This window comes from Clavelina lepadiformis, chromosome 5 (genome assembly GCF_947623445.1).
Source record: "Clavelina lepadiformis chromosome 5, kaClaLepa1.1, whole genome shotgun sequence".
NCBI classification, from domain to species: domain Eukaryota; kingdom Metazoa; phylum Chordata; class Ascidiacea; order Aplousobranchia; family Clavelinidae; genus Clavelina; species Clavelina lepadiformis.
The window spans coordinates 8,994,365-9,016,240 of NC_135244.1; the positions used below are offsets into that span (position 1 = coordinate 8,994,365).

The following is a 21,876-nucleotide window of genomic DNA, read 5'->3' on the forward strand; positions in this document are numbered from 1 at the left end:
AAATAAGCACGACTAGGAAACGAAAGACGAATACCACATTAAACAGTGCACAACAGGAGAAAGCAACCAATGTTCCTAAAAAAAAGAAACGAGACACTATCTGCATGTTCTTAATTTTGGTATCTCTTTGGTACAAAATGGTATACTAAAGGTGTCAAAATGCCCAAAATACGAACCTCTGCCCTGAAAATAAGGACATTTCTTAGAAAAAAATATTTTCTACGACACGGACCTTTAAAATATGGACAAATCTTAGAAATAAGGACGGCGCTTGGCAACCCTGCACATAGGTCAAGTTTGTTCTCTGCGAATTAGTCGTTTTCCTCACAAATAGTTCATGAAAATTTGCTTTTCCTTTTCGGTATTTGTAAAGTTAACTACTGCATTCGTATTCAGAGTAAATTATAGCTTTCCTACAAATTCAAAAAAAAATTTCCGCTGTTTTATGCAAGACCACACTATGGGCTTTTTTTCTCGTTTTGATTTAAAAAAGTCAACTTCAACCCATAACCATTGTCTTCTGAATATGGGCCTTGAATTCAACCTGTCAGGTTTCAATTGCCGCGATATCTATTCGGCACATCCCCGTAGACAACAAATACAGTGCAACTCGATGGTAATTAACTTAAACAATACAATACAAAACTGTGTATCACAATAACAATTTTCGCATTTAATTTCAAAAAAAAATTCGCTTTCTTTTGTGATCAAACAGTCGAAAACACATTTTAACAAAATAAAACAAAGAACATAATTCAGGTCACAAAACTGGCAGTGGACGAACAGGCAAGATTGATGGTGATTGCTACCTCGTTACTATTCGAATGTCATGGGGAAAGTCTTCATACAAAGCTACTGCATAAGGACCTTTGTCGTGATCATCGTCCGTGTATTCTACTTCAAACTCGCATTTCAGACCTTTGCTGGAGTCTAAAAGTCTTAATATTTTGCCATTGTACCACTTGCTACCACCAGCGTCAGTCTGCCATCTATGTAGGATATGAGTACCTCTGCAAATCAAACCAATGTTACTGATTGATACAGATGTTTACGTGGTCAAAGTGTACCAAGTACAATCCAAAAGTGCAAAATATCAGACTAAAATAAAACAACCTCCTAAACCATCGCTTTCCATCCGGCGCTCTGGGAAAAAGCCTGCCTCCATCCGGTTGACTCTTTATCTGCTTTTGTAGTTTTCCAACCATCGGAGGACAACTACTCTCATCAACTTTTACTGCCGGATTAGGGTCAGAACTCCCCAAACCTAATAAATGTCACATATTAAATTATCTTAAAGGGTTCCAAGGTATCATGGTGCTTTAGTTTTAAAATATAACTAACCTGCAATAGTGATACCTGCACTACCACAGACCGTTTTTTGATGTTTTTTGAAAAGCATTGAATTTCCAAAAATCAAAAAACAATCAGGACACTTAATTTTGAGTGTGACTGAAAGACAAAAATACGAATGAAACAGCAATTCTTTGAAAGGGGATTTGCGTTTTATGCTTTTGTCATCTTTAACAAACAATGCAGAAAAAAAGGGTGTTACACGAAAACAAACAAGCCTTAAAACTTATGTTAACTGGTACACATTCAACTAATTTCATGCTTACAATCATTCTTGCTTTTCTTGTCTTCGTTTTCACTTTCCTTACTTGAATCAGAACGACTACTGTATTCCTGAAAAAGAAAACAAAGTTCTTTTCTACAAAACAAATTAGTAGTCTTATTTCATTGATTAACTAACTTCCAGTGTTTTTGAATTGTATGTCGTGGTTTTCTCATCTAGGTCAAGTTTTTTTATCTTTACTCGAGGGATTTTCTTTTCATCAATTTTCTCGAATTTTCTTTTCTTTGGATATTAAATAAAACATTGTTAATTTTTGGTATGAGTTATGTGTAATAATAACACAGAATTATGCAGTAAATCAACTACAAAAAATGAAGTTAGCGATAAAAACTGGATGTAGATGTTTGATTCCAACAACATACATACATTTTGTTTTGTCTCCTCTTTTCTGGCAATTTGCACAGAAACTGGTTTGAAATTAGTCATAACTGGCTTGAGTTTTGGAATTTGTATTGTTTTCATACTCGCTGATGTTGGTGTCTGCATTGAAGGTTTCGAAGAAACTGTTGTGGAAGCTGAAGATTCTGACTTGGTTGTTGGTAAAGTTTCTTCATTTGTCTTAACTGTCGTTGATGACTTTGATAAAGCTGAAAGGATTTGAAATTTAACAAATGAGTTCTGGACAAATAATAGGACAGTTTTAAATTGCTACATACATCTGCTTATTCTGCAAACAAATGTATTTTTCATATCAGATCGATTAAAAAACAATAATACCTGGCGTTCCATCATACGATGACATAATGACTGCATCATATACCAAACCATCTGTGAATCTTGCAGCCACCTGACAAAATCGCAATTAAACAATTGGCAGGGCATTGAAACGGAGTTAAGCAATTGCTCAATTCAGTAGTAATAAAGTTATGTTCTACAGATTGAAACTGTAACCCATTTATTAATTAGTGAAAAGTGTCAGATAGCAGAACTAAAGAATAGTTGATAAAGAGGGTACTCGATTAAAAGTTTTCACCTTGGTGCCACGGCTAAGTTTCCATGAAGTAACAGGCTCATCATCCATGTAAGTTATATGTCTTAGTTTATCAATCCAAAGTTGCTCTCCATCCTCAAACTGGACTAAAGCACCTAAACATGTAATATATGGACTAAGCAAGCAACAAAACTTACCATAAAATTTAATTTTACAAATCCATCGTAATAACTTGAACTTGTTCTTATCTAGTACATACCTTTATAGTTACTTTACCATCTAAGAAAACACTCATATAAATTGTAAATTGTTTTATACCTTAATTAATCATTTGTCATAATTTTGTGGTTTTCAAATTGAAAAGGATTGTTTGAAATTTTCTTTAAACAAGAGGTTTGAATAAACTAGTTTTTAAACATGATTGGTTTTATGAAAGCAATCATATTCTTTCTGTACAAAGCTAATCACCCAATCCAAATAAATCTAGTATTTGACAAAATAACAAACTGTCTCCAGTTTTAGTACCTGGTCTCCTAGGAAAGGAGGCGACTGAGGAGGATGGAGTAGTAACATAAGTATTAAAAGGTGAAGACTTATCAATTGACGAAATTTCTTTTCCAACATCTAAACTGAAATTAGTTCAAAAATTAGAGCAATTTATTTTTAATAGATATTTTATACTTAGGAATGTAAGGCTATGAACATACTTTTGCTTGTTGCTTTTCTGAACCGTTTCTGAGTCTGAACATTTCTCATTTATCGGTGCTAAAACAAAGGTGGTATAGTTAAAAACAAAAGGTAAGTTCAAAAGCTAACACAGTCATTGCAAAAATTTGCAATAACATACATGCACAAATAACAAAAACTACACCTGTTGCTGCCTTTGTAACACCTTTTACAACTGAAATTGGTGGGGAATTTACAGATGTTGTTATAAAAGTGGCAGGGATGACCGTTTTTACTTTGAAGTTGGCTGGTAATATAAACGGTTGTTTGTTCTGTGTTACTGGTGCCACTGTGGGTATAGTAACAGTAGAAACAATACTTTTTACTGCTGTGCTAACAGTATTTTCAAGCTTGCTGATACTGACGGAAGTGGCACTATTTCCGGATTTTTGTACACAGGTGGAACCAGAAGCTGGCACGTGGACAGTTATGGGCTTTGATGTATATGAGCTGGCTAGAGTAAGAGATAAAGGAACATATGTAAGCGGCCCTGGCAAAGTTTTTTCGGGCAAAGTAACCTGTAAATGTTTATCACCAGGCCACAATGATGGTAGGGTTTTTATACGTTTGGATGACAGTGGCACAGTATATTTCTTTTGAACATGGTTCATAGCATAATTGACGGCATCACCCTGCATGCTTTTTTGTGCATACACCATACTAGGCAAAGAGTCCATCTCGGAGTTATAAAAACTGGGCGATGAATAACTCGGAGAAGTTTCAAAACTTTCTTCAGTTTTCAGAAAGCTATTCATCATCTCCCTTATATTGTAATCTCCATTGCTGTGTTCATTTACCATAGCAGAATCATCTTTTATGTTGTTTTTGTCATTGTCTTGAATCAGATGGTTTGAAGAAACTAAACTTAATGAATCGCTAGCTGTTGGTACTGCATTATTTATACTGCTGATATTCTTTTGTTCTTCAGCTTCCTTTTGCATCATTTTTCTGTATGCCTTTAAATAAATAAAAAATAGTTTTTTATTTATGAACACTTCCAATATGCTGCATGTTAAAAACCATTGCTTACCTGCATATCTGTTATATTAGGCGCACCAATGTAAATGACAGGAAATGGTCCTCTATCGTTGATTAAGTTACGAACGCTAGCATGGCCAAATACCGGTCGCAGTTTCGTTTTTCCACCACTTGCCTTGCCACTGCTGTCTGAGTGTTGAACTTGTTTCACAAAAAATTTCTACAAATTTGTTCAAATATAACAATTTAAAAGTTCCATAACAGGTGTGAAATTTTATAAAATACTATAATTTGTTGATAGTATTTTATGATAAAAGTTAAAGAATACAAAAAACATAGTCTGCACCTCGTTTGTAGACTTTCTACGCAAAGGTCCATTGGGATAGGTAGCTGGAAAAACTTTTGAACTAATCGATATTGGAACTATTACAATAGGTTGAGATTTCTTTTCCAAAGCTTTTTTTTTGGTAGACGTAGTATCTAAACTTTGTTGAAAAGGTTTGTTGGCTTTCGGCAATGAAGTTACACTTTCAATAGATAAAACAGGCGAGCCACTAGTCCCACTATTTAAAGCTATATCGTTATCATCTTCTTTTTCAAGAATTACATTGTTAGAACAAAGGTCAGATTTTACATCTGCAGTGTGGTCTCCATTGTGAAGTATATCCTGCAATTTTGTAACCCCATCTTTTCTCTGAATTGTTTTATCTGCCATGCCAATGGTAGTGGCAAACTTGCTGATACATATACTTTGTTTTTCACAGGGAGAATTTTCTATCACATTTTGGTTTGTATTTGTTCTAGAGTCTTGTTTTTCATCATTCAACGATGGGTCTGGTGGCAGATCATCACCATTAACAACAACGTTTGTTTTACAAGATGAAATCACATCTACACTTTTATCTGCTAAGTTGCTGTGTTGTTGAATCTTTGTTGCATCCATAAAAACGCCTGGTGAAAAGGAAAATATATAGTGTATCTAGTAATATATAGTCTATTCTAAACTACAAACTCCCCACTTCTGGGAATTAAACTAAACAAGGATTGGTATATATATACTGTACATATCCTTTTTAAGTTCAACCTGGGTTGTTGGTTGGGTAGTAAATAACAACCTACCTCAATCTCCTTTCGATCAGCATATATATTATACAAACCACTCACACCAGCGGCAGCACCTTGAATCTATAGAAATGGAAAACTTAGATTTTACAGTTGTCACCATTCATCACCGTAAATATTATCATATCTGCTATAGTATGCCAATACAGCTGATTATATTTTTGTTTCAGAAAAAACTGCTAACTTGATAACCAAATTATTTCTCAGAGAAAAAGTACGCATCGAGGATGCATAACAAACTTTGACACAAATTAACTAGTGGCAATATTTAACATTTGGCTGCAGTCAGCCAAAATATTTCTTGTTTATGATGGTTAGGACTTTTCAAATAGCAACAGGTCCAACACTATTAATTACTTTAACTAATGAGTTAAACAATGGATTTTCTGTCATCTGACTGATGTTAGTATAGCTACGTCATAGAAATACAAAAATTTTATGCTTTTTTGCTAATGTATAATGTCCTAGCTTGGCAAACAGAACTGCTTAGTTTGGGATGCAATGTACCTCGCATAAAAAAATGTGGCACGAATCTTCAATTCATGTAAACTCGAATTTTATTTCATAAATTTATGATTTCAAGAATTTTTTTGTATCAATCACTATAAATATTTTACGATGTTTAACAGGTTGCACTATTAATGTAATGCTGTTTTGATATCCTCACTAAGTCAACACAAATTTTAATAGCATAATCACCTAACAATCAAAAGTTCAGTAACCCATTTACTAGCCTAAAACTACTTCTACCTCTGAATTAGTAAGTAGGCAAAGAATGTATAAGGAGCAGTCCCTAAGTTGTGACCAACATGTAACGTTCAACTGACCAAACAAAAATGTACAAACTAACGTCACAATTTATAACTATAAAACAATTATTAAGAATTAAACTAAAACAATACAAATCAGTTGGATATTATTTGTTATATATATGTTTTTAGAACTTTGAACTTATTTGACAGAGATGGCCAGAATAAAATGGATATCTAAGCTAAAATTAATTATAGCACCTCTTATATCTGAAGGCCCACCAGCACTTCACTAAAAATCAAATTTCATACATTGTTGTAATCTTGCAAAATAGTCTGATGTACTACCATTAATAGAACTGACATTGCAACATACAAGTCTTGTGATGTCATAATCCAATCTACGATGTTCTATTTATCAGGACTATGCTTGTGTTTGCTCTCCTGACAAAAGTTTGGAAGGACTTGGTTAAAACTATAAGACACAGTTTACATTTGTGCTAATTTTTTTGTACCACTAACAGCTAATGACTATAAAAATACTACACAAAATATGATAGAGCCTTTTCAAAGAAAGATAACGCGAAGTAACTTAACAAAAAACATCCGTTGTATTTATTATATGAAAAAAATTTGTTTTAAACAAGTGTCAAAATTGTGTTGCTTCATAAATGTGCTCATAATCTTTCCATTACAACATATAATTATCAGGAAAATTACGTTTTTATGACAACCCTCTTCTTCCTACTACTACAAGTATGGTATTTTAAAAATAGTATGTACACATTCATTAAGTATGTAGTGCAAAATGTATCAGTATAAAACCTTTCCGACCAACTTTTCTACTACCTTGATTTTACAGAATCAATCCAAAAACATAACATCCATACATACATACACTTAAAGTTTAATAATAACATGATAATTATAATCAACAACTTGAATATGACACTGTAAGTCAACAGTCCTCAAAATTTTTATGCAGAGGACCAGTTTTGTGCAGGATAATTGTGTCACAGACCAGCTGAAATATTCCATGTGAAGATGAAATAAAAGATTTGCTTTGATCTGTTCATTGGTAAATCACAAAAATGCAATGACACTTTTCGGGCTGCTGTCAGGCATATTCCCTTAAATCCTTGGAGAGGGGGAAAACGATAAAGCCTGAACCCGATAAACTTTTCTCCTTGGCTTATCTCCCAAATGTGCATTCTCGAAATCTGATCTATCTTTTTGGTATCACTACTGAGCAGCCTTAAATAGTAAAGTATATCAAAAGCACAAGCAGTCTGTTTGCTTGCAACATTGCTCAAACAGTTGCATACGAGAATTACTAAAAATGATTTTTTATGATAGCATAGAAATTATGCAAGGAATGTAGTTTGATCATCAAGGGTGGAAAGCAAGCAAAAATTTGATCAATTACAATGAATAATTAGCTTTCAGCCACAGCGATAATGTTAACGACAGAAAAAAGGGAAAATGCAATAATTTTTTTTCTCCAAATGCAAAGGAATTTCTCCAAGACCCATCCTATCAACCTTAACTATTCAACAGCAAATAAGCATATTCATACCATACCAGCATAAGTTTGGCAATAAATAAAAAAACACACTATGAAAATCACTTTTTTGCATTTTTGACAATACCATATGGTGCAACATAAATTGATTAACAACCACGTCAGATGTCTCTGCTTTTGTACTTTTTATGTATAAATTAATTTTATTTTCCAGAACACCATTAAATTTTTTATTGCACAAGAAACTTTTTGCGGCCTAGTAGTAAATTACCAAAAGCTCAGTGGTTGAGATTTTTTGTTCCACCGCAGACAGTGACGAAAAATAAACATTAGAACACAATATGATGTTACAGCGAGTGTTGAGTGCAGCATGCGAAACATTTTCCATTTACAAGAGTTGAGTAGTATCAAGCTTCAGTAACTCAGGCCATGTGTTGTTGCGATAAAACTAAACTGCTATGTACATATTTTCAAAAGCACTTTTATTGGCTCCAATTATTGCATAACAACATCTGCCTACGTCTCTTTGGTGGTTATGGATTTTCTAAAAGTAATTTATTTTCTGAATAACTGCAACTTTATGTCTATTTTTTTCAAAGATGTTTTACTTAACAACCTTAAATTCCAGACATAAGGCTGTTTAGATTTCTTTTGATTATTTCCTCAAGTCAAACAACCCAAACATGTCCAAAAATCTACTGCAAATTTACAAAGGTTTTAAAAGAAAAAAATTAAAAAGTTACAAAAATTATGTGAAAATCATTACCAATCAAAAAAAGCGTAGCTGACCGTATGTTATAGTTTTGTCATGAAGTAACCAATCAACCGATCATCACAAAACAGTTTATAAACTCAATAAAACTGAATAAAAATTTGCAAAATTTGAGCAAAATCTTTGAGCAAAAAATACACTTGGTAATATAAGTGTTACTAACATCTTACAAATTTCTAAAAAATGCTTTGCCTATGTTCAAAACCCAAAGAATATATTTGAAACTAAACTAAGTTTATGTCTAAAACAGGGGTGAAATAAGATATAAATTCACTTCTGTTGATGGGGTTAAAATTATATACGCACAAAAATCGTTGATTTATGTATTCCAAGTGCCTAAAACATCTTTCAGGAAAGATTAAGAGCTTATGAAAGTTTAACGTTCTGCAAATATCTTTATTAAAAAAACTCAAAGAGCGTTTTTCTCAAAACATGGATTTAAGACACTTTAGCTTCAACGCAATCCAGACTGGAAAGCATGGCACTATTCGATGAGATCTCGGGAATGCAGGACGGCCAAAATCGGGGTGAACAGGTGCAGTAGTGCACTGGGTATGAAATGGTGCATCAGGTGCATTTTGCAGTCTGATACGCAAAACACAGAGCCTGTGGGCTTCGTATTACAGAGGTAAATGTGAAATATTCGGGTGCAGCAAGCATAATCTTCAAAAATCTTGTGAGTGCAGTTACTATGCTTTCGACTGTAGAACACAATAATGTGCTTTTATCGATTATCCTAAAGTTCTAAACTTTGTTCAGAATGTAAAGAAATATGCAGAATTATGATTATTTGTGAAGTGCATCCTCATACCAAATGTATTTAAAATTGCATACTTTGATGACTATGTACTGTAAAACCACACCAATAAAGCGGGAAAAATTTCCAGCACTTTAAAATGAAAAGTAAGCAGCTTGCTTTCATCATTTGCTGTATTAAGGTATGTAAGAAATCATATGCAAATTATCTTACGAGTGATATATTTACATACCAATACTCCAAGCCCTTGCAATCGAAAACGAGTAGAAATAGGTTGATAATTTCTATTGTTAAGCAACGAAGGAAACTTTGCCAGTCAAACAAAATGATGGTCAGACTGTCAGTTTGTTGGAAACCAGAGTCAATAACTGTAAACAAATATACAAGCCGTATTTACAAGAAACATAACATTTAATAAACAAATTCCCTTTAATTATAGTAATGGAAAAATTTGTAAAGTTGTTTATTTTCATTTCAATAAATAAATTCATAAATGGTTTTTTATTTTTTGTGGCAGTATAGTGTATTCACATGAAATACTTATTGTAAGCTATAAAACAAAATCCCCATTCTCATGGACTAGCCATTTAGTTCAAAGCTAATGAAGTTCAAAAATAGTCCCCTTGCCAAGGGTACTTTTAAAGGCCTATTTAACTACAAAAAGACATGTTAAAAAATCTTATGTGAAAATATACAGCATAACAGCAAGCACCCAATTTGATTAGAAAGACTTTGTTTCATGGAAAGCAGTGCATGATGGGATTCCCATTTTATCCGTGAGAGGCGGCAACGAGCAAACTATTGACATCACCTTCCCATAGACATAGATCTGCTGATAGATATTACAGATTTATTTCATCACCTTTTTAAGTAGGTCAACTAGTTTGAGTTCTTCGTACATTGTTTGACATTTATTGTACTATACTCTAACTTCCTTTCGTCAGATTGATATCGCTTCACCACGGTGCCATGTCTGGTGAGATCTGCAAAAGCGAACTGCATGCTCAATATGACATCGAATGCGTTGGAGACGAAAATGCAATGACATTTGGTTTTGCATTTGTCACAAGAATGCACAGTTATTCAACTACAGTTTGGTCTGAGTTGTATCACCTTAGTCTAAGATGTAGTCGTTTGAATATGGACCGGTGGGCCATTCATAAATGAGGGTGATTAACAGTGCCAGGTGAAGCCGTAGGCTATGTGTGTGAAAAATACTTAAACATAAATAAAACGTAAGAAAAATGGTCACAATTTCACCTGGAAAATAGTACGTTTGAAATTATTTTCACAGTTTCTTGTTTTCTTTACTTGAATATTTAAAAATAATAACCTAAATCCAACTTCAATCAATGCTTCACCTTGAGCCTAAGTTGTATTGTATTGTTATTTTTCGCCACTAACTGTGCGGAGCGAAGTAACGATGCTAATGATTGTAGTTATCACACAATAAAACACATCTTCACGAACAATTAAGGAGGAAAAAAGTGGCAATGCCCAAGGGCTATAAACATGCAAGATAGCAATAATACAATTTTTGCTGATGGTAGGTTTTGCATGCTCATTCGCCAAACCTAACCGCCAATCTGTAATAACGTGCTTTGACTTACTAACAGTGAAATAGTCACTTACAAGAAACTTCTGGGTTAATGCTGAATCGCATATACAGTAAATGTTAGGTAGTTGGGTACTAGTGATACATTTGTATGTAGTGGCACCCTGCTATTCAAACTGTGACGTCCTTCAAAAATGACACAAAAGGAAACAAAGTTATAGGCTATTGTCTGATAGTGGGACAGCAAAATTAAAGGAGACTTGGTAGCTCAGTATACATTGTCATGTATATATGATAGACAGAAAAAGATATCAGGGATTATACTGGATTAGTTGAGTCAAAAGTCCTCTAGCATAGCAAGGTCTGAAGGCTGTAACATGATTATCTACAACAACATAATTTAGTTTTCACTACTAAAATGGAAACTTGATGAAGGTTCAATCTTTTTCATGTTACAGTACAGTGACTGTGAACTAAGAAAAAAATCGGTAGATTTTCGTGATTATTGATGTTGTCGATATGCCTAGAAAGGTTACTTCTGAGAAGAAGAAACCATGCCAATGCAATTACTGTTGTAGGAGATTTGATGCACCGTCTTTTTTGAAGGTCAACATTCGAACTCATACTGGGAAACGGCCATTCAGTTGTGATGTTTGCAATAAAAAAAGACTTCTTATACCATCATAGAAGAATAAAGCATTCTCAAAAAAAGCATTTTCCATGCCACTTTTGGGAAAGAAAATTCAGACAAAAACCCCATTTAAATATTCACATTATGAGGCATACAGTGTTAGAGTAATCCGCTTGGCACTTTTGCCAAAAGAAAAAAATGAAAATATTTTTTGCTACAATAGTCGTATGTAGTAAATTTATTTATTGTTCTCATGTTATATAATTATTATCGATTATTGTGTGAAGTTAGTGCATATTGGATATTGATCAAGATTTTAAAGACAGTGGTTAACAACTATGAATACTTTACTGTACACCAATATAAAAATTTATATTTTATTAATGATTGAAGTTTTGTGATCTATGTGCTTTTGAATGTGATCTTGTAGTAATACTGAACTGTTAAGAAAGCTAAAGTGTCATTTTTATATACACTCATAAATATACATCATATTTCAAATTTTTTGTTAAAGTTGCAGTTTTTTAGTAACTTTAATCTACAGTTGATTTAGCAATAGCAATGTCCAAGTGTGAGAACTTTTTCAGTTCTGCAGCCATTGTGCACTTTCTTGTATTGATGTTTGGTGCTGGCGCATGGATTGCTGTAAATGGGGTGTGGGTTGAACTTCCAGTGATTGTTTACTCAACTCCTGAAGGATGGACCCTTCCTTCATATTTAACAGTGATTTTACAAATTGGCAACATTGGCCCAGTTTTGGTTACAGTAATGCAGGTATGCAGGCATGAAACACATTATTGTATTGTATGATCAGTTTAAATTTCAGGTTTTAATTTTGTCATAATTCGGTAGAGCTTTCACTATTCCACCATGGATGAAGTTGTCAGCTGTGCATAGACTTTTTTATAATATGTAAACTTTTAATGTCATACAGTCTGTCACATTTATGTGGATGTGTCATGAGGATTTGTATAATGTTTAGAATTAAACGAATTAAATTGCATGAGTTCAGGATTTGTTTTTAAACCATCATATAACATAAAATTTAAATTGATTATATCCTTTTAATAGACATTTTACCCGAAGTATTTCCATCAAAATGCGATGATTTACAGCATAGTTGGAATCGGTACGCTCTCCTGTTTGCTGCTTTCATTTTTTTGGGATACAACTGCTTTTATTGCTGGCCAATCAAGAAGTGTAGCATTGTTTGCTCTTTGGTAAGCTAATAAGTTATCTGTAGTTTCTAATCGTTGGAACTTGGAACGTAGTGTATAAAGACTGTTAGGTTTAGAACTGTTAGAATTTACACTACATACAATGTTTGGGTGATACTTCTAAACAACTTGTCCATAAATATATGTTTAATTTAATTTTTTTAGGTTCTGCCTGTCATTTGTAGATTGCACATCTTCTGTCACATTTTTACCTTTCATGACGACATTTCAAGCCTTATTTCTGTCCACATATTTCATTGGAGAGGGTTTGAGTGGCCTGTTGCCAAGCATATTTGCATTAGCGCAAGGTGTTCAAAATGTGCAGTGTGTGAATACGTCTCATACTAATGCCACTACTAATGTGACGACATATTCAATTGTTGCTGAATATGAAAATGCTAGGTATTGTTGCTGTATTATATTTCATTATGCATACTTTTTACGACCACGGTTAATTGTTAAATATATCTGTTAAACAAGAACAACAGCATATATACCTCATAGCAAATGTGGATTTTAATGGGGTGACATGATATGTGATTTTCTTATTGGTATATCATATTTTGTACAGATTTTCTGCAGACATATTTTTTGTGCTGCTTTGCATTATGATGCTAGGCTGCGGCATGGCATTTGTTCTTTTGAATCATCTCGGAGTAGCACAGAAATTTTATGCTCCACCTCAGCCAAAGTATATAAAAGTCAAAACCACCAACAATCCTGATGAGGAAGGCACTGGATTTTACAACAGTGTTGAAATGTCTAGTTCTGGTTCAACCACTCCTGCCAACCTTGATTCCAGAATCTCTGTAATTGGTAAACCGGAGACAGATCAAAGTGCGTCTGCCACCGTGCTTCTGTCTGCAAAATCCAACCAGCTTACACGGGGGAATTATGCTTACCTTTTGGTAATCATATTCTTTGTAAACTGCATTTCGAACGGAGCATTGCCAGCAGTTTCATCGTATTCATCATTGCCCTATGGCAGCTTGGCATATCATTTATCAGCTTGTCTGGGCAACATGGCAAATCCTGTGGCTTGTTTCATTGCTGTTTTTCTTCCCATGCAATCCTTTGTAGGAAATGGTGTTTTTACCCTTATTTCTGCAGGTAAATATATTGGTATTATTGAGACTTGTTTATTATATGAAACAACATTTTCAAACCACTTGCTTAGTAGGTCTGTATCAAGTGGATACTTGGAACCCCAGTTTAGAGAAGTTGCTTAACATTTTCTAAAGTTATGTATGCTCTATTATCGAGATACATCTTAACTTGTACTGATGTACTCTCGTTGATGATGATAGAGTAAAAGTCACTTTAACCACGAATAATATGACCCTCCGGCCTCCACTTTTTATGACTATTTTGGAACGATGCCCAATTTTTACATATAAAAGTTTTTCTTTAATACAACTAAACTTGGATGTAATGACCACTTTTTCCCTTTTCCATAGCTTTTTTTTTCAAGTAATTTATTGTGTTTTTGCGTTTGGGCATTATTGTTAGTTTCACAAACCTTATCTTTTTCGATCCTTAGTCTTAACATATTTCTGCGTGTGTGCTGCTTGACAGTAATTCTCAACCACAACACGATTACGTACAAGTGTTCTTTTTCATGACATAATTGTTGATTGATGCTCTCAGCATAACCTGTGCAGCTGAGCTGCAAATAGTAAAAAATGTTTCTTTGTCTTATTGTGGCTAACCATGAAGATGCAGATCTGTTGGTGCTTTGAGTGTTATGACCAAAATGTTCTGATCTCAAGGTGGTTATATTTAGCGCTTTCTACTGTATTACGTTTGGGAAATGTTTTTGTCGTTTGAATAATCAACTTACAACGTAGATTACTTACCAAGTACTACCACATTACATAACTTTGTTGTTTTTAGCGTTGGGAAGTTATTTGATGCTTTTGGCCGTTCAAAGTCCATGCCCTATTTTGATAAATGAAACAACTGGCGCTGTCTTGATGGTAAGTTTTATGCTGAACCAAATATACTCAATATTAGGGAGATATGAGCGATATTGTTGGAATGGTTAGATGGAAAACTACACCCAGCACTGTGGTTTGTTATACAGTTCTAATAATAAACCGGCATAGCAGTTATCACGAACGTTTTGTTCTTGTCATCATGACAAGGCAGCTTACTGACATTTTCTAGCTTGGAACTTTCACGATGATCACCATAGTCTAAATATAAACTTATAAGTCTCTCAGTATGATATTATAATAACGAAAATAGCCCAAAACAACAAAATTACCTTGATTAATATACACGTATTGACGTAAATGGTTTGAAACGTGATAATGATTCTAGAAAAAGGATTAATTTTGTTATGACTTCATCTTCAAGCCATGACTATAATCTTTCCTTTATCTTCTTGTTTTTCGTATTGTTTTTATGAATGGCACCTTAATAACTTCCTCCTTGTCCTCCTCAATAACAAATTTTAATTAATACTTTTTACACACTGTTAGTTTACCTGTTGTGTGCTTAAAACCCTACTGTTGCCAAAATACATGAAATGTTTTTATATACTAGGTGATAACTTATAACGCAAGATGCGTTTTATTTATGACAAATTAATTAAACTTTTTTTGCCGAGCATAGAAAGTATTTACAGGCGTAAGTTTCCATCACTATACCAGATATTTTCACATAAAATAATTAAATGGTAAAAGCTTAACAATTAATCAATTTTCATGAGATGTAATTAATGACTGAGCTTAGATTTAGAAGCTCGGCAATTAGATTGATTTAATTCTGCTAGAATACACAACGCAAAGAATGATGAATGTTACCTTGTTTTAGTCAAACGATTGACCGTCAAATTGCTATTACTGGTATACATTTTCGTGTTCCAATCTTACAAAAACTTCTTTGTTTCAGATTTTGGCTCAGATTCTGTTTGTGGGCAGTGTATCTTACATCAAAATATCAATTGCTCAGATATTCCGGTCAAGGGGCCACAAGAAATCGCTGATATGGTATGGAGCAGTTGTACAAGCTGGGTCCCTTATCGGAGCCTTGATAATGTTTCCTATGGTGAACGTTTATTCGCTTTTTATCTCTTCAGTCCCATGTGACAAATCATGCTTTAGTGGTTAGCAAGGAGTTCCAATAAACCTTTATTTGAAAATTTCTGTCTGAAGCAGCCATAAATTTGTTACTTTGCCTTAGTTTTATCGATATTTTAAATTTATCGTATTTCTTGACGGTTTTGCTTACTACACAACCTGTTGTCGCTAACAAAGCCAAGTAACTCTCCTAAAAGTTTTCGCGACGTGAATTAGGCTGCAGATTTTATAATTATGTACATAGTGTATTTTATAACTATGCGTACTAGATGTTTGAGCCCCACGCTCCACAGCTTCGTTCTTAAAAGCTATGTACTGAGTATTGTATACTTGGCTACCACTTTGTATATGTTTAATTCATTTTTCTTAGCTTTACCACTGATCTACTATATAGCTACAGTGGAATGACAAACAGAAATAAAATATTGACAACTTCATCGGTATGGACTTTATCTGATTATTATTTTATAATTGCGCCTCAGTATGCAATCGTTGATTTTAAGCGCGACTTGATACGCAAAGTGTTTATGAAATAAATACAAGTTACATTTTTATTTTGCAATTGTCGATTTATTGGTTCAAAAATGTATATTTGCCTTATTTATTTGTTGCACAAATGCCCATACGTCGGTTTTCTGCTTGTTTGAAGCAATTGTTGAAATAGATCTTATGAAAGTAGTTAACCACATAAGACCGTTGCAGTAAGAATCCTGCGAAGACGTCGATGGAACGTTTTGCTAGTCAGAGCATTGTGTATATCAGACAACCATTTTACAATCTAGTTTCAGCTTTTTTGTGACCAAGTCGTTCGCCGCATTTTATACTGACATGTAAAAATATCGCTACGTTTTCTCAAGTTCACTTCACATTGCTGAATATGAATGGTCCAATGTCTTCCTTTATTTTTTCGCTTGCGGACGTGGTTTCGTGCAAATCAACAGTTTTGTCATGTACTTCTAATGTTACATCTCATTTTAATTGGTTTTGTCAACGCTTTATTGCGAAGTGTATGTTGCCGATGTAACGTTACTGTTAGGAAAATATAGGCTAACGTATGCCTACCTTTTTAGAACTATTTGTGTAAAAATATACAAATTTTACTCCGAAATATTTATTTACAGTATCCATTCAATGGATTTTATGTCTTTTCTAAATATCTCCATTTTTAGTACATTTCATCTATTCTATAATAAGATGGTTAGATTAGTATTAGTGGCAAGCTGTTGTACAGATATCGCCCCCCTCGAAGTAATTGGAACACTGAAGAAGTAAAAACATTGTTAGAGCTCCCAAGAATGACCCAAGCTGCACGACAGCTCCGTAAATCAACAAGCTCTGTTTGCTTCCACGTTCACGAAAGATTTGCCCAATGGTAACCTTGACGTAAGATAGCACAGCCACGACAGCTATGAATGACAAGACCTGAAGAAATGTTTTCGATTATTTTTACCTACATTTAAGATATATAAATTATGGCCCTGTAATACACAGACTCTAAATTACCATAATAAAAGGTCCGGCAAAAGTATTCACCAATAGAGGACAAGGACTTTGTAAAGCAAGGTAGAATAGATATATTCCAAATGCTGCAAAAACCAAAAAAGTTATATTTTCATGTTTGGTTGGAGATTTCACTTTAATTTGATTTACGTAACCTGTCGTTGTAACTAGGCTATAAGTTTATTACGTTTAGCCAAAGACTATACCAGTCATAGTTCATTGAGCTTAATCACAATAGATGATTCAAATTACCTGTTCCAAGAAAAGACAAGCACCCGATACCCTGATAATGGCGTGTTGTTACAAACATCGCAAGAAAACACGCAAGCGGATTGGCTAAATTGCCAAGAGTTATCGCAAAATGATATGCAGTTTGTCCATAAGGAATGCAAGTATAGGATGAAATTGACGGCAACACGCCATTGGTGACAATGTTCGCCCAGAGTACTAGGCAGAGTAAATAGAAGAAAGATCTGCTGTTTAACGAGGGAACACCTGATGACGGTGGCTTTTGTTGATCTGCTTTTATGAATTTGCTGCTTTCAAGATCAGTTTTTTTACTGCTCTCTTTAACTTTTTCTTCCTTGCCTCTTATTCTCAATTTTCTTCTTTTTTCGTTTAAATTGTTAGAATTGTCCGACCAGCAAACTCTACACTGTTTTGCGAAGGACAGTGTGTTAAGTAGGACAAAGGAAATACTGCATAACATCATCATCAAAAACACAAACCCAAAGAACACTTTTTCAGAAAATCTAAACAAAACACAATTGTTAAATATAGCCTTGTAGATGGTTACAAAATTGTTTGTTTTGTCGGTTTTATTGAAGTAACATAACTTATACTGTAACTTGTAATTGTATAAACTAAGTTTATACATTATTAAACACACTTTAATTATATAGCCTACCCAACGTTTAATTTTTCACCAACAACAGAAAATACACTGTAATTCTGTATATCCAACCTCGGTTCTTCATACACTGAATGTTTGGCATTTGTCGATTGGTTCCTGCTGACATTTACTGTGGATTCCTCAACACAATATGTTTTTCCGGCGCCTTGAAGAAGTGCTACAACGCTGGGAAATACTCCACTTAAGCCTTCACCAATGAAGAATGTTGTAAGAAAGGAATTTTCCAACTCAACCGTAAAAGGTAGAAACGTTACAGATGATGTGCAATCAACGCATGCAAGAGCAAAGCTGCGAAAGAAAAAAGTAACCGAGATAATGGCAAGAAAATAGCCTGTAAACACGACATCAACATAATAACTTAGCCTATAACAATCTTCTTTGTGTATAAACATCGGCTTCTATGTGGTTAAATCCAATATTTTATTGGCAATTTACGGCTGTGTTTTATATAAAGTATATATAGCCTTCTTTAGAAAAAGGAAAAACGATGTTTGAAAGTCATACTGCAAACAAATTTTATTACCACCGATAAATACTTACTGTATGAAATCAAATACTTACTATAGAATATATAAAGCCAAGCTAATTTCTCTGCCACCAACATGTGCCGTTTTGTCACAGAGAAATATTAGTAGTAGCGTTGATAATAAACCCACGGTCAAAACTGAGTATATCACTAAATTCCGGTTGTACATTTTCGGGCGGAAAATCTAAAAAATTTCTTTTTACTAACGGTATCCGTTATTTTTAATAACGGTATCTATTACGTAGTATTAATGCGAGGTCAAATTTCGAACCACATTGCTACCGAGCCGATACATGCGCTACTGCTGCAACTCAAATCCGTTTGCTTGCATGTTATGTACAATTGTACATTACATATAGCCTTACCTACAAAATATCACTTGGCAGCACAATAATTTATGTTTTTGATTGCGGTGTGACCCAATGACCGGTAACATCATTAATCAACTCTATTGGCTTAGTAATCGATTTGAAAGCTCACTGCTCTGACCTTTGTATATTTTTTATATTATTTTCTAAAATTTATCAAATGCGTCATGGGCCCTTGAAAGTTTTTGCACGGTCCACGGAACACTTATACCCTAGCTAGAAGCATACTATAGGTATCCTAAATTTTCCGTTCTTACTTTACCTGGACAAGTGTCACCAACAGCGGACTGATGTTGGCAAGCTGCGTGGTGATTGCTAATGTCGACGGAAGATTCCATTGTTCTGGAGACTTGATCACCAGAATTGGCAATTCAACCCAAACCCCATTGATAGCAATCCACGATCCCATCCCAAAGAAGCACACTAGCATATGCACGGTAAACCTTTTCGGGTCCATTATGTCAGTTTGGAAATTTATACTGTAATTTCAAAATTTTATTGTAAGTATTACAAAAAGGCCTAAGGCGGGCCTTTTGATAATCTACATGCAACGCAGTCATAAGTTGCTGGAAAATATCGCTCACTCTATAGTCTATACATTCTGAACAATAATTTCTGGTTGGCGCTGGTTTTCATCTTTGATTGATATCCTACGTCCTGCAAAACTCACTATAACGATTACCAATGCATCACCGATAAACAAAATATACACCGTTATCTACACAAATATAAATGTATATAGCCCAATATTTGAATCTGAAGGGTGTTTTTAAAATTTAGGCGAAAAAACTTACAAGTCAAAAAGTTTAACTAATGATAGTTTTACCGAAATTTTACACTTTCACAAACTGTTCGCCATAAAATATTTGCAAATTTATGATTTGCAATAACGAATATAATATACTCTCTTCTAATACCGAAACTATGCGTGCAACAGATAAAATAGTCTCAGGTGGATAATAAATATGAACAGCCCAAGTTCAAAGACAAGCGACTATAGAAGGTTTGCGCAAATTTCCCCCCATCTTGAGGAAAACCATAAAACACTTTGGGCAAGTTAGTTGGTATAAACTACTGTAAAACATTGAAACTAAATTCTGTAACCTGTGTACTGAAAATAAACTTAAACGTTTTTAATATTTTTACTGGCCGACAAAGAATTCCACATGAAATTTAATATGAAAAACAAGATGAATCTTATCCCATTGGCATCGTTTATTTTTCGCTACTAACCGTGAAGAGCTAAATTTACGATGCTAGCCGTTATAATAAATGGGCTAAATGTGTAATAAATAAAAGTGTTAGGTTTGCATAGCCACCACCCTATAAGAAATGTAATAGGCTAGTCAAACTGTTAACACGTATGTTATTTGAAAATTATAATTTATATTAATTGCAGTTATCGTATAGTTTGTAGTTGACTTTCAATTTTTTATAGCTTAACCTGACATTATTTTAACAGTTGACAATCTAACAGCTTCATCTCACTATCAGTCTCTTCGATCAGAGAAACATTGTTTACAAAAAATCTACGTACGTCAGACATATACTTGTAAAGTTTGCGGTTTATTTAATTGCTATGCTTGTACTAGTGTCGCTCTTCTTATACAAACTGTAGTTACAACTCCGCAATACTGTCGTGCAAAAAATGACAAGTGAACACGTAATTTTAACGATCAATTTCAATTTTGCTTTTAATGCAACACCAGCTCAAACATTTATCAGGTATTTGCGTTCTCGGTAAGCCAAAGGGACAGAGAAGCACTGGAAGTTTTATAGCTTTATTTTCGTTTACGACGACAGTTTAAATTTTAACTTTGCAATAGCAGGTTGTGTTGGCTCGAGCAAACGTCGCCGTGCTATTACATTTTTATTTCAGGTAGGGTTATTTGTCAGGTTGGTTCAGGTTATTTCAGGTACATTTTTTAAAAGAAGTTTCGTTAAGTTTTAATTTCTTTTTTGCACGCACCTTCACCTTCTCCAGTAAAACACTTTCTGAAAACCACACGACTTTTATTTTGTCTTTCCATATTAAATTCATTTGACCAGAACACTTCATGCACTGTAATTCCTGTGCTGCTCTAATCTTGTTGATCACTTTTGTTACTTACATGTGGTGGTTACGCGCTTACATTCGCTTCTTCCAATCTCCTTTGTTGATAAGACAACCTTTTCACACTTGGAGGAAACGCTTTTAGTACAGTAATGTTTTCGTACAGTTTCGTGAGCCTTCTAATAATCAAGGGCGCCTTGCAAGTAGATGCTGTTTGATTATGTTTCATATATACAGTAGTTATTTGGCGGTTAAAAAAATAACTGTTCGAACAAATCCCCAGTAATAAGTTAACATAAACTTTGCTTCAGACTTGAATTCATTTGTTGCCAAATTTTAGTTGTATTTCATTGACAGTGAGTGGTGTGTAGATCAAAATGCACAACCGACGTAAAGAAAACTTGGATAAAGTTCAAGGTATACGATTGACACCCCTACTGGTAAACATGTTTGCATGTTCTTTTGGAAGGGAGATCTGACACCAGACCCGACATAGTTCTAGTCTGAAAGGCTGAAGAAAACCAGTTCATACGACTTTCCGCTTCCGACAGGTGGCGGTAAATTAACTTTAATTTGAGGTAAGCAATCCGGTTTTTAACGTTTCACTTAGCTTGCGACGGTTGGAGTGAAAAGCATAAAAGTGGAAATTGTGCAAAATTACAGAATATTTTAGATCGATCTTTGACAGAATTTTTATCGATGTTTCACTCGCTGATGCATTTTATTGATAGGCTGACTGGTTGATATAAGTTAGTGGCGTATCATATAGGCCTAGTCGTTACACATGAGGAAGTATAGGCCTACTTACAAATTCACCCATTTTGTTGGCAATATGTTTTA

General features: G+C 34.2%; 3 protein-coding genes across 7 annotated transcripts; 1 reads left to right on the top strand and 2 right to left on the bottom strand.

Moving 5' to 3' along the window:
• Positions 1-652: 652 nt before the first annotated feature.
• On the bottom strand, positions 653-10,442 carry LOC143460056 (uncharacterized). Of its 5 annotated transcripts, none has more exons than XM_076957416.1 (18): positions 10,304-10,442; positions 10,090-10,173; positions 9,903-10,019; positions 9,423-9,558; positions 5,388-5,453; positions 4,615-5,219; positions 4,321-4,488; positions 3,436-4,246; positions 3,272-3,329; positions 3,090-3,193; positions 2,607-2,719; positions 2,351-2,420; positions 2,000-2,220; positions 1,751-1,855; positions 1,617-1,683; positions 1,342-1,449; positions 1,114-1,264; positions 653-1,010 (listed from the first exon to the last, which is right to left on the bottom strand). In XM_076957416.1, exons 6-18 carry the CDS (start codon positions 5,209-5,211, stop codon positions 806-808), a joined length of 2,778 nt encoding a protein of 925 aa, XP_076813531.1. In that variant the 5' UTR covers positions 5,212-5,219; positions 5,388-5,453; positions 9,423-9,558; positions 9,903-10,019; positions 10,090-10,173; positions 10,304-10,442; the 3' UTR covers positions 653-805. The 5 variants fall into 5 exon arrangements, 4 of the variants coding, with proteins under 4 accessions (XP_076813531.1, XP_076813528.1, XP_076813532.1 ...); XM_076957413.1 differs by having other exon boundaries at positions 9,903-10,022; XM_076957417.1 differs by having other exon boundaries at positions 4,615-5,453; positions 9,903-10,022.
• Positions 10,443-11,928: 1,486 nt separating this feature from the next.
• On the top strand, positions 11,929-16,790 carry LOC143460057 (riboflavin transporter 2-like). Its single transcript, XM_076957418.1, has 6 exons — positions 11,929-12,150; positions 12,448-12,596; positions 12,759-12,995; positions 13,165-13,703; positions 14,487-14,569; positions 15,489-16,790. Exons 1-6 carry the CDS (start codon positions 11,938-11,940, stop codon positions 15,705-15,707), a joined length of 1,440 nt encoding a protein of 479 aa, XP_076813533.1. The 5' UTR covers positions 11,929-11,937; the 3' UTR covers positions 15,708-16,790.
• On the bottom strand, positions 16,762-20,508 carry LOC143460058 (solute carrier family 52, riboflavin transporter, member 3-B-like). The gene is made up of 6 exons (XM_076957421.1): positions 19,246-20,508; positions 18,651-18,799; positions 18,141-18,377; positions 17,429-17,928; positions 17,180-17,262; positions 16,762-17,098 (listed from the first exon to the last, which is right to left on the bottom strand). The coding sequence occupies exons 1-6, from the start codon at positions 19,438-19,440 to the stop codon at positions 16,886-16,888; spliced, it is 1,377 nt and encodes a 458-aa protein (XP_076813536.1). The 5' UTR covers positions 19,441-20,508; the 3' UTR covers positions 16,762-16,885.
• Positions 20,509-21,876: the final 1,368 nt, after the last annotated feature.